General features: G+C 41.1%; 3 protein-coding genes across 4 annotated transcripts; 2 read left to right on the top strand and 1 right to left on the bottom strand.

The window, feature by feature from the left end:
- The first annotated feature begins 835 nt into the window (after positions 1-835).
- Positions 836-4,815, top strand: LOC122885950 (cytohesin 1 interacting protein). Of its 2 annotated transcripts, XM_044217746.1 has the most exons (8): positions 838-1,410; positions 1,776-1,825; positions 2,014-2,068; positions 2,231-2,333; positions 2,565-2,658; positions 2,796-2,862; positions 3,176-3,242; positions 3,451-4,815. In XM_044217746.1, exons 1-8 carry the CDS (start codon positions 1,243-1,245, stop codon positions 3,924-3,926), a joined length of 1,080 nt encoding a protein of 359 aa, XP_044073681.1. In that variant the 5' UTR covers positions 838-1,242; the 3' UTR covers positions 3,927-4,815. The 2 variants fall into 2 exon arrangements, with proteins under 2 accessions (XP_044073682.1, XP_044073681.1); XM_044217747.1 differs by lacking the exon at positions 1,776-1,825 and having other exon boundaries at positions 836-1,410.
- Positions 4,816-5,938: 1,123 nt separating this feature from the next.
- On the top strand, positions 5,939-8,201 carry LOC122885847 (ermin-like). The gene is made up of 2 exons (XM_044217547.1): positions 5,939-7,135; positions 7,222-8,201. The coding sequence occupies exons 1-2, from the start codon at positions 6,556-6,558 to the stop codon at positions 7,629-7,631; spliced, it is 990 nt and encodes a 329-aa protein (XP_044073482.1). The 5' UTR covers positions 5,939-6,555; the 3' UTR covers positions 7,632-8,201.
- LOC122885846 (polypeptide N-acetylgalactosaminyltransferase 5) lies at positions 8,197-14,712 on the bottom strand. The gene is made up of 10 exons (XM_044217546.1): positions 13,279-14,712; positions 13,014-13,180; positions 12,407-12,526; positions 11,203-11,338; positions 10,931-11,050; positions 10,734-10,851; positions 10,320-10,640; positions 9,922-10,002; positions 9,435-9,587; positions 8,197-9,189 (listed from the first exon to the last, which is right to left on the bottom strand). Exons 1-10 carry the CDS (start codon positions 14,232-14,234, stop codon positions 9,049-9,051), a joined length of 2,313 nt encoding a protein of 770 aa, XP_044073481.1. The 5' UTR covers positions 14,235-14,712; the 3' UTR covers positions 8,197-9,048.
- Positions 14,713-15,458: the final 746 nt, after the last annotated feature.

Raw genomic sequence — 15,458 nt, 5'->3', positions numbered from 1 at the left:
AGCCTCATATTAGCTTCAGCTGAACTTTAGAATGCATTTTAACACAAAATACACAGCCAGTATAGAAGGAATGATTACACAGACCAATAACTGTTTCAATGTACATATGGGCATGTGAGTATTGTTTTAAAATAAGTATAGATGTACATTTAGTTTCAGCTCATTTCTCACGTATTACAGAATAATTGATGATAGTGGATCACATGCTTTTCTGTTCCATGCCATCATGAAGAGAAGAAAATGAATCCTTTTCTGTACTTATAAAAATGTGGATGGGAATTTGCGATGTCCTGGTGAAATGGGACATCTGTGTTCCAGACAGTCCCGTGGTCGGTTGGCCGACGGCTCTGCTGAGGGTCAGTGGGGCAGGGGGGATTGCTGTGAGGCAATCTGCTACAGTAGTTAAGGAGTATTTCAACTGGGTTTATACAAAGAGTACTGAGGCTCAATGTGAACTGACCCTTTGTCTGATTTTCTGGTCACCAAAGAAATGTTGCTTTTGTGAATGTTGAAAGATGATATTCAGCAGAAAAACAAACAGTGTACCTTTTGAAGGCATGGGTGTGGTAGTGGGAGAAGGTTTGTGCTCTGCGGTTCAGTTTTCTTTAACCCATCAGCCATTGTCTCCCTGACTGCCGGCCTGTGCATGTGATTTCCCTTTTGAACCCACCATGTCTGATGCATTCGGCCCAATGACCCATGCTGTCTGTTTGGGGAGCGTGACACTGGCCCCAAGCTAAATCAGCCTTTTGTCTGTCCTCATAAGACAAGTCTCCCTGCTTGGCAGAACACGGGACTCAGGCTTAGACTGAGGCTTAGCCCATTGAGAAACTGAGAGTGAGAGAGGCTGGAAGCAGGTGCTGGTGGAGGAGTGAGGTGGCAATTTCTCATGCATTGCTGGTTTCTGACAGACCATAAATCGAATTGCTAAGACTGCAAAAAGGGAAAGGGACTGTTTGAAGGGGCATAATAAGAAAAAGGTTTAAACATCCTCCTTCATTTGCTTTTCAAAACAGCAGATCAGCCCTTCTCAGGAAAGAGAAAGAAGAAGAAGAAAAAAGTTAAAAGAGGTGAACAGGAAAGTAGGTATGTGAAGCTGTGATCTGCAGGTCCACCACAGCCGTCACATGATGTGGATTTCCTCTTTGACACATTTAGCCGGCTGCACAGCGGGGCAGAGCCACACAATCACTGAAGAGCTGCTGCAGCAGGACATGATGGTGCTTTGAGGACTATTCTACCATGCAATCCACCATGAATGTCAATGGACTTCAACGCCAGAGCAGCCAAGAGAATTACATTCTGGATAATACTCTGAGGAAGAAAAATTCCCTGTGGTACCGGCGCTCACTGAGGGGAAACAATGATCGACACCGGCAGAACACAGGTTCTCTGCCCAGACCACGCAAGGTGAGACAATAAATCAAGTATAATATATAGTTGGAATATATAGTGTAAACACACACATACACTTCTGCTATTTAAATCAAATATCATGAAACACTGACATAACAATTTGATTAGAGCTGAGATTTTTCTTATACAGTATTGTTTTATAATGAGAAGCACCACCAACTGTGTAAGGAAAAAAAAACAATAGAGCAGCTCCCTGCAACTGGCCAAAAGCCTTTTAACAATTTTAATCTTTTTTGTTATGGAACACTATAGGAGCAACATGTTCTCACATTGAACAACTTCTCTTGTTTCCTGATAGGTTTAAAACTTAAATCTATTATATTGTTTTAAAGAGGAACTCTGAATTTCTCCTTTTGCAGCCCAAACTAAGCCACTCCAACTCACTGGTTGATTACTCTGATCCACAAAGGTAAATATATCAAATCTGATGTGCAATTTATCATACAGTAGAAGGTTTCACCTTTAGTCTTACTACATATAAAATACTGTATATATTGCATTGTTTGTTTTTGCAATAGATTTTTTAACTGTAAGAGAATTAAAGAGCAGCTCCTAAAATATGTATTTTCTCTTTTTTTGCATTCCTCTTTTGCACAGGACCACAATTGTACTGGAAAAGCAAGACAATGAAACATTTGGTTTTGAAATCCAGGTAAGCGCTATCACATTTTATAATCATTAAGATGAATATATACTGTTGTCATGCTTTTCAATTTATTATTCTATAGCAATGCCCACTCCATGTATAAGAAGATTTTTCTGTGGAAAAGTTTTGTTTTGGTAGCTTTTGTGACAAAATTGTCTCTTGTTGCAGACCTATGGCCTGCAGCTGAAAGACAGCTCTGCAGTGGAGATGTGCACGTTTGTGCGCAAGGTGCAGGAGGACAGCGCTGCTGAGAGTGCTGGCCTGACAGCAGGTGAACCACCCACATCCTCTATGCAGGCCTTAAACTGGCTTTCATACGCATATAAAACCGCCAGACCTTGTTGTACCCTTCTGGTGCACATAGAGTGAAAGATATATCACTTGCCACACACACACACACACACACACACACATGCAGATACTGATGCACAAATACAATGCAAAGCCATATTGTCTTCTCATAACTGATTAGTTCCTCTTTTTGCATCCTCATTTTTTGTAGGAGATATTATCGTCACTATCAACGGGGTCAGCATTGAAGGATCATCTCATCAGCACATACTTGATCTGATAAGACAATCAACCAACAGTCTAAAGTGAGTGACAGAAATAAAAACTTCCAAGGCTGTCATGCTGGTACAACAATAAATCCACTGCACAGTAATCAAAAAAGATAATTTAAAGTGTTTTCTGGTGAAAGTGTGTGTAATTATGTGTTATTATTTGATTCCAGGATGGAGACTGTATGTGGGAATGTAGTGAAGCAGATAGAGCTGGAGAAGAGGATGAACCTGCTTAAGGTGTGTCTCTTCGTCCTTTCAATGTTTGTTGTTACTGTAACTTTGTGGTCGTATTAAGCAGCCACACAAGCCCAGCTGGTAATAATGAAAGTTTAAACTGCCACACTGTAGTTAATTACAGGTTGGCCCACTGCTACACCACAATGTGAAACAGCATGTACTCAAACATTTCACAACTAAACCCACACTGCAGAAGAATTGTGTGCTCTCTGCATTGAGATATTGTATTTGCAGGGAAATGCTCTGAATGTTTAAGATAAAAGAATTTAACTGGAAGTAAAACCATGATTTTTTTTTGTTTTTGCCCATACAGCAAACACTACGTGAGAAACTGGTGGAGCTGCAAGCACTTACATCACAGGAAAAACGCCTAATGCGAGGTGAGAGCCTTAGCTCAGCTGTCAGACCACAGCACATCCTTTCTCATGGCCATTGTCATCTTTCTAAATGACACTGTTTTGTGTAAATGCCAGATAAATTAGATGGAGGAGTTCCCCAGAGATATTAACTGAGAACCTGCTGACGGGCTTCCTGTTGCAAACTTCTCGTCAGCTGCAACTTTTACTTACAATGACTTTATGTTTTCAGGTAACTTGAACAACAGCAGCCTCCACCTCTCAATGGACTGTTCAGCGATTCTGAGCTCCCACACAAGCCGCTGTGGCCGGCGTTTTTCTAGTGACAGTAGCTACAGGAGCGTGATGACAGATGACAGTGACCATGCCAGTGTGTTTGGGGATCTGAACTCTCCCAGCCCCTGCAGCGCAGCCAGCACCACAGATGATGGCTGCTTCTTCTCCGGAGATTTTCCTTCACAGGACAGCTCCAGCAGGTTTTCATCGAGCTCCAGCCATCATCATCAATCCCTCAGCCGCTCCAGCAGCTCCAGTTTGGCCGGCAGCAGCTGCTCCCTCTCTCCTTCGTGGGAGGAAACAAGGATCTCCTCCTTGTTTGGTACCCTGCCCCGTAAAAGCAGGAGAGCCAGTGTTCGCAAACACATCTTCAAGTTAATTCCTGGACTCCAGCGATCAGTTGAAGAGGAGGAGACGGGAACAAACACTTAGTGACATGTTGTTTACATGCTCCTCATGTCTACTTGATCATGAGGGCTAACAAGGTTTCTTGTGCTCTGAACAGGTTGCAGAAAGAAATAGACACTGTAATGAAGTGTTTCCCCACACGTAGCTTAATAGGTTGGGTTAACAATTTAAAAACATTCGCTTTAATGGGAGCACAGAGATGACAGACATTGTGGCACTTGGCATTTGTCAATGTCAAAGTTTATATCAAGAGGGTCCTGAGCCTATAAGGTGAGCCTGGCTCGCTTAGACTTGTGGTGGCACAAAAGCATTAAGAAAATGTAAAATGTTCTCTCTTTGAACAAGTGTTTGAATAAATGTGTGCATACAAGATTGTAGCCTAATGTATGATAGATGAGATTATGTATCCTACTAGCTTGAATGAAGAACTAAAATGTTCTTTTCCCACGCCATGATCAGTGTGATCAGCATTAATCATCAGTCTGAACTGCAGTAGCTGTATTCATGTAGCACCTTGAATTGTAAAATGAGATTATAGTGACTTAAATTACATGAGAACCATTAATTTTTCAGATAAACATTTCATAGGTACTTCTGTCATGTTTAGGTGCTGAAAACCAAAACCAAAGCTTTACTCTGTATAGATGGCTGCTCAGCTCAAAACAGGATGTGGGTACAAGAGGTGCTACTTAACATTTTCATTTTACAAAATCGTTTTCAGGCTGTATACTATTTGCTTGAACCCTGAAACTCCTTGTAAATTCTGAATATACTGACATTTGTGTGAATCGCTTTCAGTGGTAAGAAAATACAACTTTTTAGAGAATGTCATGCTCTATTTTTTGGTATCAAATCAAGATTATATGTATGCAAAATATTTTTTAACAAAATAATAAACTTTCTTACAAACCCACCAGTGTTTTCCTCCAGACACCAGATCATAATGCATACTCATTCTAAAGTTATAATTTCAACAGGAAAGGTGTAATTTATTACAGAGTGAGCTACATTGAAGATTTCTGTTGATGATGCAGATATTACACACAATTTACTCATAAACAGAAACAAATATTATCTTGGGGAATCCACAATACTTTGCAAAAATGAAGCTATAAAACCTGAGAATAGAAAAGCCACACATTTCCTGTAATAGGTGTCACGTCTTTGGTTTCCTGCTGCTGCTGCTAAAGAGGAAGAGAGAGAGAGATTGCTACAGTGGGGCATTATCACATTACGATAAATTAAACTGTGTTTCCCTGCACTTGATGCTTACTTTTCACAAAAAAGATGATGCACTTGAGCACTTTAAGCAGCAAAATCATCATTTAAAAAATCATCACTTCTTTTTCATAGTGTGTTATGAAGCAAAAAAGGAAATGGTTCAATGGGCTCATACGTGCTTCTTTAAAAAAAAAGGTTCATTATGAAAACAAGTTGTGTTGCATGCAGACAGTGGTGGAAGAAGTATTCACGTCCTTAAGTAAAAGGACTCAAACAACAATGTAAAAATTACTACTGTAGCAGGTCGAGGCGGAGCTAGCTTAACTACTGTATATGCAGTCAGGTAGTTTAGTCCAGTGGTTCCCAACCGAGGGGTTGGGGCCCCTCCAAAGGGTCACAAGATAAATCTGGAATATGAAATGAAATACTGGAGAGTTTTGCATCTTTGTGCCTCAAACAGTTATTTAAATGAAAACCATTTGAGAAGTTTAGACAAGAAATGTACTCATAGAAATGAGTCCCCAACTAGACAGTTTCTTTTGCAAGAAGTCACAAGCCAAAAAGGTTGGGAACCACTGGTTTAATCTTTAACAATGCGTTGTATCTTACAGGCTTGTCATGTTTTTAATATAAAATTTTAAACTGAAAAGTAAAAAGTAACTCCAGCTGTCAGATAAATGTAGTGGAGTAAAAAGTACAATTTTTCGTACTGAAATGCGGTGGAGTAGGAGTATGACGTAGCATAAAATTGACATACTTAAGTACAAGTACCTCAAAATTTCACTTGCACAAGTACAATACTTGAGTAAATGTACTTTCCACCACTGCGTGCAGAGAGCCTTAGTGCTGATGTTGTTTGTTAAACATATTGTAAGTTTTCAAAATTCTATATCAGCATTTCAGGTGCCTTACTTAAGATGCAAAGGTCTTTATATGCACACCAAGACATAACATGGCTTAGTACATGCAAAAACATGATTGGTTCAGGCTATAAAGAAAAACTATAGGGGAATGTTAATCCATACTCAAAACGCTACAGAATGAAGGTGGTCACCCAGCAGAGATTATTAAAGAATGTTGACAATCACTTCATATGCTGAAGCCAAAGTCACAAAGAGTCTTTGTTGGGGCCACAACAAAACCCCCGTTCTTCTGTGATTCGACACGTACACAGAATTACATGGTACTTGCACTAGAGAGCTTGACCTTGCACTGCTGACTGAAATGCAGGATGGATTTGTTCTTCACTCTTTGACAATGCAGGATAAGAACAAATATTTTGGTAACATACTTGGACCGCTGGAGCAGACGATGTGACAATGCAAAGTCTGAGGTTGCTTACATTTTGATTCAACAAATAATCTGCAAAAAACAACTAAGAGCACTGGGGCTTCACTATTTTCAATATCAAAGGGGAAAGAAAAACCGACAGATGGAGATGGAGACGACCACAATGCCTCCAAAGGCCTCGAGGCTCACAGCAGAAGAAGATGCACTGGCATCCCAGGTACTGGAGATCATTGGTGGGATCACTCTTGAGGCCCTCCAGACCCTGGAGGAACCTGAAGAAAGAGATGTGTGGTCAGTGGAGGAGGGAGATGACTCAGTGTTTTACAGTGATGAGGACCAAGCTCATCAGGACATAAAAGCAAACACATCTCGTGATTTTGGTGCCAACGTGTGCGAGCATCACGTCAACAGTGTGGCAGCTGATGAATCAATCCCACAGAGGGAGGATGATCCAGGAGAAGAATCCATTATTGACAAAGAAAAGTCAGAGATGGAGAAGGAAGTGACTTGGCAGGTCATTCTGGCTGAACAAGAAGAGGAACGAGAAGAGCTCCAGACACCCAAAACTGAACCTATGGATCAGTCAGATCTTGCAGATCCAGAAGCCCAGTCTAATCTAACGCCAGAGAAGTCAGTGAGCACCTGTGGAGAATCTCTGCAACTAAACTGCACATTTGCAGACATGCAGACACAGCCTGAGCAAACTATATCAGCAGAAAAAGGTGAGAGGAATTTAGTATCATTGTGTTTGAGGGAGATTTTTGTTAATAGAATGCAAAACCGACTTTTCCATTCCTTTTCTTTTCAGCAAATCTACCAGTTGAGGAGGAAGAAGAGGCAGTAAATTCACAGACACTAAACCTTGAACCCTTTGATGTAACTGATGAGGAGAGTTATACGAGGCTGAATGGGGAGGCAGAAGTCCCAGAGCAGATGTCTAGTGCTGAACTCCAGATATCAGGTGACAGGCAGCTTCAGGTGGACCAGGAGCCAGAGCAGGAGCACAGCTTCCACATTCCTGTGGGGTTTCATCAAAACCCCGGTCCAGGCTACTCCACTCTGCCTCTCCCAAAGATATCCGGTCACAGTGACGGCCACCAGAAATCCTACAACCACCTCACTTCCTCCAAATACAGCACTGTGTCCTACCGCAAGATCCGCAGAGGCAACACCCGCCAGAAGATCGAGGAGTTTGAGCACATGCTAATGAATTTGTAGAGAAGATGGGTTCAATGCCTTTTTCAGGAAAATAAAAACTGCTGGACATGGTCCATAACAAGAAAATGAGCATTAAAAGAGACTGATTGTACATCTATTCCATATGGTACACAGTATTCATATTTATTTGTTCTGAAATGTAGTTGTAGATGGTATTGAAAATATCTGATGTTAACTCTCCAGGTCACACAAATCTTACAAGACTTCTAAATGAAGAGCAATATTTTATCTTTAGCTGTTGTGTAGTGTCTGACTGGAGAGCAATGCCTAACAACGATCTCATATCTAAGAGGTACTACGTTTTTCATTCAATGGTTTTAGGATGAAAACATCTTGTTATGTGAGGCAGGTATTTGAACAGCAGATTAAATAAATAAGAAGCTCAGGGCTTTATAATCCTACTAGCTATAATAAGTAAGTTGTTGTTTGGTATTAGAGCTTCAGTACCCTAACCTCTGGAGCGAGACTATTAGGGTAAGTATTTTTTAAGTGATTAACCAAAGATACATACTTACATGTCCTAATGGCTAGTGGATAAGAAAAAATAATAAAGACATACATGCTATTGAATATTTATCTTCATCATTTTATTTTTACTTTCTTAAGAAAATGCATTTCCATCAATAAGTGGTTGGAGTTAGATAACAGGCTGCAAAATCATGAAATCACATCACAGGTTTATTGAGTGTTTTGAACCAACACTTCCCTCTAGTGACAAGAAGAAATTCATACAAAAGGGACAGTTTTCACAACAAAACCTACACCTAAATAATGCTGCATTCAAAACCAGAGAAGCAGCTGTTTTACCCAAGTGCCTCATCATACATAAAGTATGGGACATCTAGAAAAGATTATGTCTCACCGAAAATTGTGATATACTTTATACAAATTAATAAATTCTACATTACATGCAATCAAACTCATTATTCAGTCCCAGCAGAGCAAACACAAAAAGAAAATCACTTTTTCTTTCTCATATCTATGAAGCACTGTTTACCTTTTTATCTTTGGCAGTGAAATCATATGTTGTGCTCAAGAACATATCAGATGGAGTGTTCTTCCATAGACATTCACTTGAAACCCTTTAGTCTTTTCTTCCAAATGCCAGTGTAGAAGATCTTTTCTAAAATTAGCAAACTCCAGTCCAGATCTTCGTAAAAAGAGAGAAGGTGGTTTCTTTCCTCAGGCACTAGTGTTTAAACTCAAGGTCAGTCCATGCTGATATAATAAAAGGATATTAGAAACATTGCACATCCCCACACCCTCCGCTTTACTACACATATTACTGCCACCAAAGAGCTTCCCATCTCCTCTAGACAGTCGTGTGCTGAGGCTGGACCACAAGCCGTACTGTAGAGTGAGGCCACTGAAGATCTCTGTACTGCATGTTTGACACATGAAACTCTTTTCAGTCTCATCACTGAGCGTGGTAGTGTGTGAACTGCCACTTTTGGAAGGTGTTTCTGGATTCACATGGGTTGAGGCGAAGAGTGTCACCCTGAGGTCCTGCCTCCAGGCACATGTGGTGGGAAACAAACTCTGCTATGAGGTGCTCCGCCTTACCAAAGACAAAACAGGAAACATGATTAACAAACAAAGCTGTAGCCTCTGAACACTCTTTGATTCTACTACACTAATTTTCAACTGACAGCAACATTTTGCTTCTCGTGAATCTGAAGCAGGCCGGTCCTGTTGTTTGAAATGTTTTACAGAGACAAAGAATTTCTAAAATGACAGAGTTGAGAAACCACAGAAAAACAAAGATAATAAACAAAGCAAATGGCACACCCTGAGTCAACCTACCAGAGCGGAGTTGGAGGACTTGTGGAACCAGCGGAGTTCAGGCTTGGTGTTGTCACATAGTTGTAAAGCAAAGCCGTTGCCCTTGCCTTGGGGAGCGACACACAGATCCTGCTGGCGAACGTGCCTCATCCAGGTGTAATTAAAGTGCTGACTCTGAATACCAGAAAGAGAGAAGAGTGACAAGGATGTAATTAGGCTCCATGAAAACTGAAAGATTTTGAAAGATGGCTCAGAGGGGCTGCTCCGAATCCAAAAAGACCACATTTAGAAAGGCTCGGGCTTGTCTTGGACTCCACCCTTGTTTATCGTGGCTTGGATCTTGTCTTGGACTCCGACTGATCCATTTGTCCTGATCTATTCCTGGATATTTTTGTTATGCCCTCCCCCATTATTACCACAGTCAGGAGGCCAAAAATTTTACAATATGTCCACATTTTCCTCAGAAACTGCAGTCAAATAAACTGTTAAATAAAATAAAGACACCTACCTGCTTGCTGAGATCACATATCTCAAACAACAGAAAGCCTTTCTGCAGAGAGAGGCATTTTCTTAAGCCTCGATTAAAGACCTACAAGGAAAAATTGGATGATTAAAATCTTACAGAAGTGAAACAACAGCACTGCAAACATTTGCTTACTCATTTAGAGTTGTGCATGAAAATAGGCCTTGTTTCTGTTCTCATTTCCTTCAATGAATCCTGAAAGAAAGCTGTCACAGGCTTTAATGGACAGTTATTCTTTGTTCAAAAGGAGCACAATCAGTCTCAGTTTGGGTTGGCTTTGTTAAGGGGTTGTCAGCAGAGATAACAATAGCTTCTTATACGGAAAGCATAACAAGCTTTCATTTTTAAAGAGATCTTTTAGGGAAATGTAACATACTACATACCAGGCCCTCAGCTTTGACTAAGGGAGCATCCATATCTGGATACACATTCTCCAGGTACCACTTGAAGCTCTTGCATTTGAGCCTCTTCCTCAACTCAATCTGCTCGGTGAGGTTGCCGATGTTTATATCCAGCAGGTGGTGGTAGCCGTGGCCGTAGAAAAGGTCCTTGTACTCATCCAGCCAGACCTCTGCCACCCTCACCAGGTTACGCTCCACTGTCTTCTGCCTGTCCTTGGGGAATTTGTAAGGATTCTGTCCTCGGAAGATGTGTCCCACTCGAGAGCAGGGAATAATCTCGATTTCCCCTCCGCACATCCAGATCTGTTCAAATGGCAACGCGTAGGATAAGGAGTCATGTGAGAGAAGTTCTGGGGAGTTCCCAGTACCCAGTCTGAATTAAGATTAGTTATATACCTTAAATGAAATCTCCATGTTCTCCCCCCCCCACACATCCAGGCCAGGATCATAGGAACCAAGCTCATAGAAGTATTTTTTGTCTATGGAGAAAAGGCCTCCAGCCATAACTGGACATCTGTAAGATACAATGATTAAATAAAAATGCAGCAGAAATAATAAAAAAATATGACTATGAAAATTCCCTCTTTAAATACCTGATGGGATCTGAGACGGTCATGTTATTCTTCTTAATGTATTCGTCTGGTAAAGCGCTCCAGCCAAACACCAAAGGCCATTTGAAAATACCTCTTTGGAAGTTGTCAACCAGCATATAACTGAGGAGAAAGAGCCAGAATAGAAGCTCCAATGTCAAAGTGACAATTTACTGATTTTTTTGTTCTATCAAGCATTCAACATTACTATAGAAAACATGATCACATAACATGTACGGCTTGTCCGTTACTCAAATATGACAGTGTTGAGTCACCTCATGTCCTTATCACTCACGACTTCAATAACCGGACAGGGCACCTTCTTGCGATCCAGGTAGATTCTCTCCAACAGCGGCTCCAGCCAGCCCACGTTACATTCAACGTGGGAGTCGAGGAAGGTAAGAACCTCTCCTAGATTAGAGGAAAGCAAACATCCTGCTGCAGTTAAACAAATAGCCACATCTGCATTTCAACAGTGCAACCCTTGTAACACACATCAAAGAGCTCTTTGATAGGCAGTTGTTTGTTTATGTATGTGATACTAAAACTGCAATAATAGTATATGGTAAATACACAAGCCAGCAGGTGCAAGTTTGGGTGGTTTTCTACTGAAAGATAATGTGCAGCGAAACTCAGCGTGACTTTTCAATGTTATTGCTCTCATGTTTCAGTTTTGTATTTGTTACAAGACTGAATTCATGTATGAACTTTCACAATTGGTGTTATTTGCATGCACAGATCTAGTAAAATGTGTGCAAACGTAGTTGCACCAAACTCACAAGCAGTTTGAATTTGCAAGATACAGCAACTAGGTCACAGACTATCCATACTTTTGATACGTTTAATATGCATTTGCCTGAGTCAATTTTGGGTTTCAGAAACAGAGATGACTATACCGGAGACAAATACCCAATCAGTGTTATTATTCACTAAACCAGAAAGTGAAGATTACACTTAATGTGTGCATTTTTCACTGCCTGAGAGAACATGTTCTAACTTTACAGCAAATGGATGTTCACCTGAAAATGTTGCTCTTTCTGAACTGTGCTTCTATCCATGTCATACTGATGAGCATGATACAATATTCCATACAGTTATAAGCGTGTGCAGCAAGACAGCCCACATCTCAAATTACAGGAGTGTTGAAATCAACTCACACACAAATACAAAACTTAGCTGCAGTTTGAATAATCCTCCAGGAGAATCAACCAGGAGATCTACCATAAATACAGTATCAGCCTTTAAATTTACCTCTCCCCGAAGACAAGGACACACTTGTGTTTTCAGTGTAACATTTACGATTACAAAGTCTGACCACACGATTTGACACAGTCATGTGAATTCTGTTAGTCTTCATCTTTCTTTTATGTGGGACATATCCCCTCATCCATGCCTCCTTCACCTTTGTACGTATGCATATATACAAACCATACATTCAAGACATTTATGACAAAAAGTGTTAATCATAGCAGTGGTTACCTTTGGCTACAGCAGCTCCAGCCAGCCTGGCCCTGATCAGGCCCTGCCGCTCCTTCAGACGAATGATTCGCACCTTGGGAAACTGGGACATGTACGCATCCAGCTGCTCCTTCAGATTGTCTGCCGGAAAACAAAACATTACATATGATTTTACAACACTGACAGCAGACAAAAGTACGTATAGCTTGAAAAAGATCACCTGCTGCACTTAAAAATGTTAAATTCTAAGTAGAACTACTGATTAAACTTACACAAACTACCAGGAACCAAATAAAGGGTGGATCTCTAATAATAGTGGATGACTTTTTACTCTGATATATATATATCATCATATTTATCTTGTTTTCTATTGCCGCTGGTCTCTGAGAGTCATCAAATATAATACTGTTGTAAGCCTACAATGACAAACAAAGTGCCTTACTTATAATGCCAGTAAATGTTATCTCTCTTTGGCATACTGCGCGCTGCAGACCAGGCAGAAGGAATGACCTAGCTCTAACAATAAAAACCTTGTGCTCATTAATAGCAGTTTTCTAGTGCTTTAGTTGGCAATGTTTGTCACCCCATGGAGACCCATTCAAGGTAACATGTGAACCGTACACGGTACCTTTGGTGCTGAAATCATCCACCAGAATGATCTCTTTGAGGAGGTGTGGTGGAGATCTGTTGAGCACACTGTGCACAGAGCGGAGAAGGGTGGACCACACTTCATCCACGAAACAGAAAATCACGCTGGTGGAAGGCAAGTCGTCATGGACCACATTCTGTGCACACCTGGAAAAAACACAGCAAAACCCCCCCAAAACAAATAGAGATATTGAGCTTGACAACCCCAGCAGTTTGAGAGGTAAAATGTGCAGAAGAAGACTCACATCTCAGGCCTGGTGTCTGGGATGGCACGGTCCACTGGGATCTGGTCACTCAGGTAGACATTAAAATGCCCTTCGTCCCATCTCTTCCTCACCTCTGCATCTTCGTTACTGGCAACGAGTGCTGCCTGACCAAACTGGCCCACAGCGTTGGCATCTCTAGGAGCTTGGGTCATATCCAGAGAAAGCACTTTGTGGACACCTGGTTTTCTGACAGCAGTGGAGTTATTATCTAGCTGGCTCACTTTTGCTCCAGTCATGACCTTTTTGTTTCTCTTTGAATCAGTTTTGTCCAGAGCGATTTGCACATCTCCAGTTTCAATGGGTCCCTTCTTTGAGGTTGGTAGCAGAGCGTGTTTGTCTTTCTGAACACCAGGTGGCACTTGAGTTATATTGGACACTACCACAGGTAACATCACTTTATTAGAGCCATCAATTACTCTACTTGTCTCTGATTTTGTCAAATTCTGATCCAAATTTACTGCTTTTTTCTTTGCAGGAACGCCCTGCTTTGGTGTGACTTCTTGTATGGCGGCTCCTTCTTTATGTTCAGAAACAACATATTTAGGGGGGTCAGTCTTGAGAAGATTATCTCCTTGGTGATGAAGAGAGTTAATCTTTTTATCCCCCAACATTTGGTCCTGTTTCTTGCCTCCCTGTCTGTACACTTGGGCTAGTTTGTTGTCTGAACTGAGTGGTCCTTTCCCAGCATGTGTTACAGCCAAGTCCACCCTCTGAACTGGGTGTTTAAACCCCCTTTTCATCAGCTGTGTCACCCTGGACTGCTGCTTGAAAATCTCCCTCTCTCTTATCACTTGCTCCTTCAGCAGCTGACTGTTGACATCGTTTATTGATAAACGAAGTGCAGCCATGTCAAACAGCAGCCAAATGACAGAGGCAATGAACACAAATGCAAGTACCCTCCCACTCCCCCTCAAGTATCTCCTAACCTTCATCATTCTCAGGTTTTTAAAAAAGGAACTCCACGTGAAAATATAGAAAATGTCAAAGTATCATACTGTGTGGGGCACTTCTGAGCTGTAGGCAAAGTTTTCTTTTCTTTGGAGAAGTTAGCTGCCTGCGTGGCATGCTAACAATATTACACGGAGCAGCAGCGGTAGTCAGTGTTGTCAATGAGACATACAGCAGGGTCTGACATCCATATGTCCCAGCACAAAGCTACAATAATGTTATTTTTCCGTACCGTATCGCTCCGGTCATCTCCAACCGCCGGGGGACATTATGTTTGTAACTTATCGCAAAAAATTCACCAACTTCTTCGTCACTAAAAGAAACTTGGCTAAAGTTGTTGGTTTCTTCGCTGAATGTCCACGCCACGACTTTGACTGACACACAGCTTTGGATGAGGACGTAGCAACCAACTTCCACCTTGTCAGTAAACTCTGATTGGACAGATTGACAGGAAAAGTCTCGGCCTACACGGAGCTAACGGCAAGGTAGCCGCACGTAGCTAGAACGGTACAGGAAGTTTGGTGTTTAACCTTCAAAATAAAGCATGCAGTTTTTGTGAGAGGTCGATCGATTAGTTGGATGGGATGACTAAAATGCTCAGTTAAATGTTCTGTTTTTTCAACAGCTGAAGAAACAGTCCCATCACATGGTCTATTAAGTAGCTGTTTTCTTGCTAAATGGATGTTGAGACATTGATTTCTCAACTGCTTGACTGGTCAAACTCAAGAATAAACAACATGGAGAAAAATCCTAGAAACAATGTAAATTTGACGATAAACTCTGGTAGGTGCTGCAGGACACCTCTGGCTGCATAAGAAGTAATTTATCCCATTGACGACTGGTTTGCTCAGACTCATTTTGATATTTTTTGAAGGTGTTTTTCTTAAAGTTTGTTTATTGTATCTTGGGGTATTCATACTGTCAGTGTTGTTATGGAGTGTGAGTGTATGTTTTGATTTTTTAATGAACTGCCAGATGGGTAAAGAACAATGCTTGCCATACAGCACTTTGTAACATTGCCATGCGAGCCAGGCATAGTTGCATGACACAATACTAAAAACTTAATTCATTTGAAAACATTTCTATGACAACTAGGCAAACTCCATCAGCTGTTGAAGATCATGTGATATGATCCAATGCTAAAGAGCAGCTGCTAATTGGACCCTGTGGTGAGAGGTTAACCGTTGAGAAAAACAACCTAAACTCAAGGT

Source organism: Siniperca chuatsi, linkage group LG12, assembly GCF_020085105.1.
Source record: "Siniperca chuatsi isolate FFG_IHB_CAS linkage group LG12, ASM2008510v1, whole genome shotgun sequence".
NCBI lineage: Eukaryota > Metazoa > Chordata > Actinopteri > Centrarchiformes > Sinipercidae > Siniperca > Siniperca chuatsi.
This window is presented reverse-complemented; position numbering and strand designations above follow the sequence as displayed.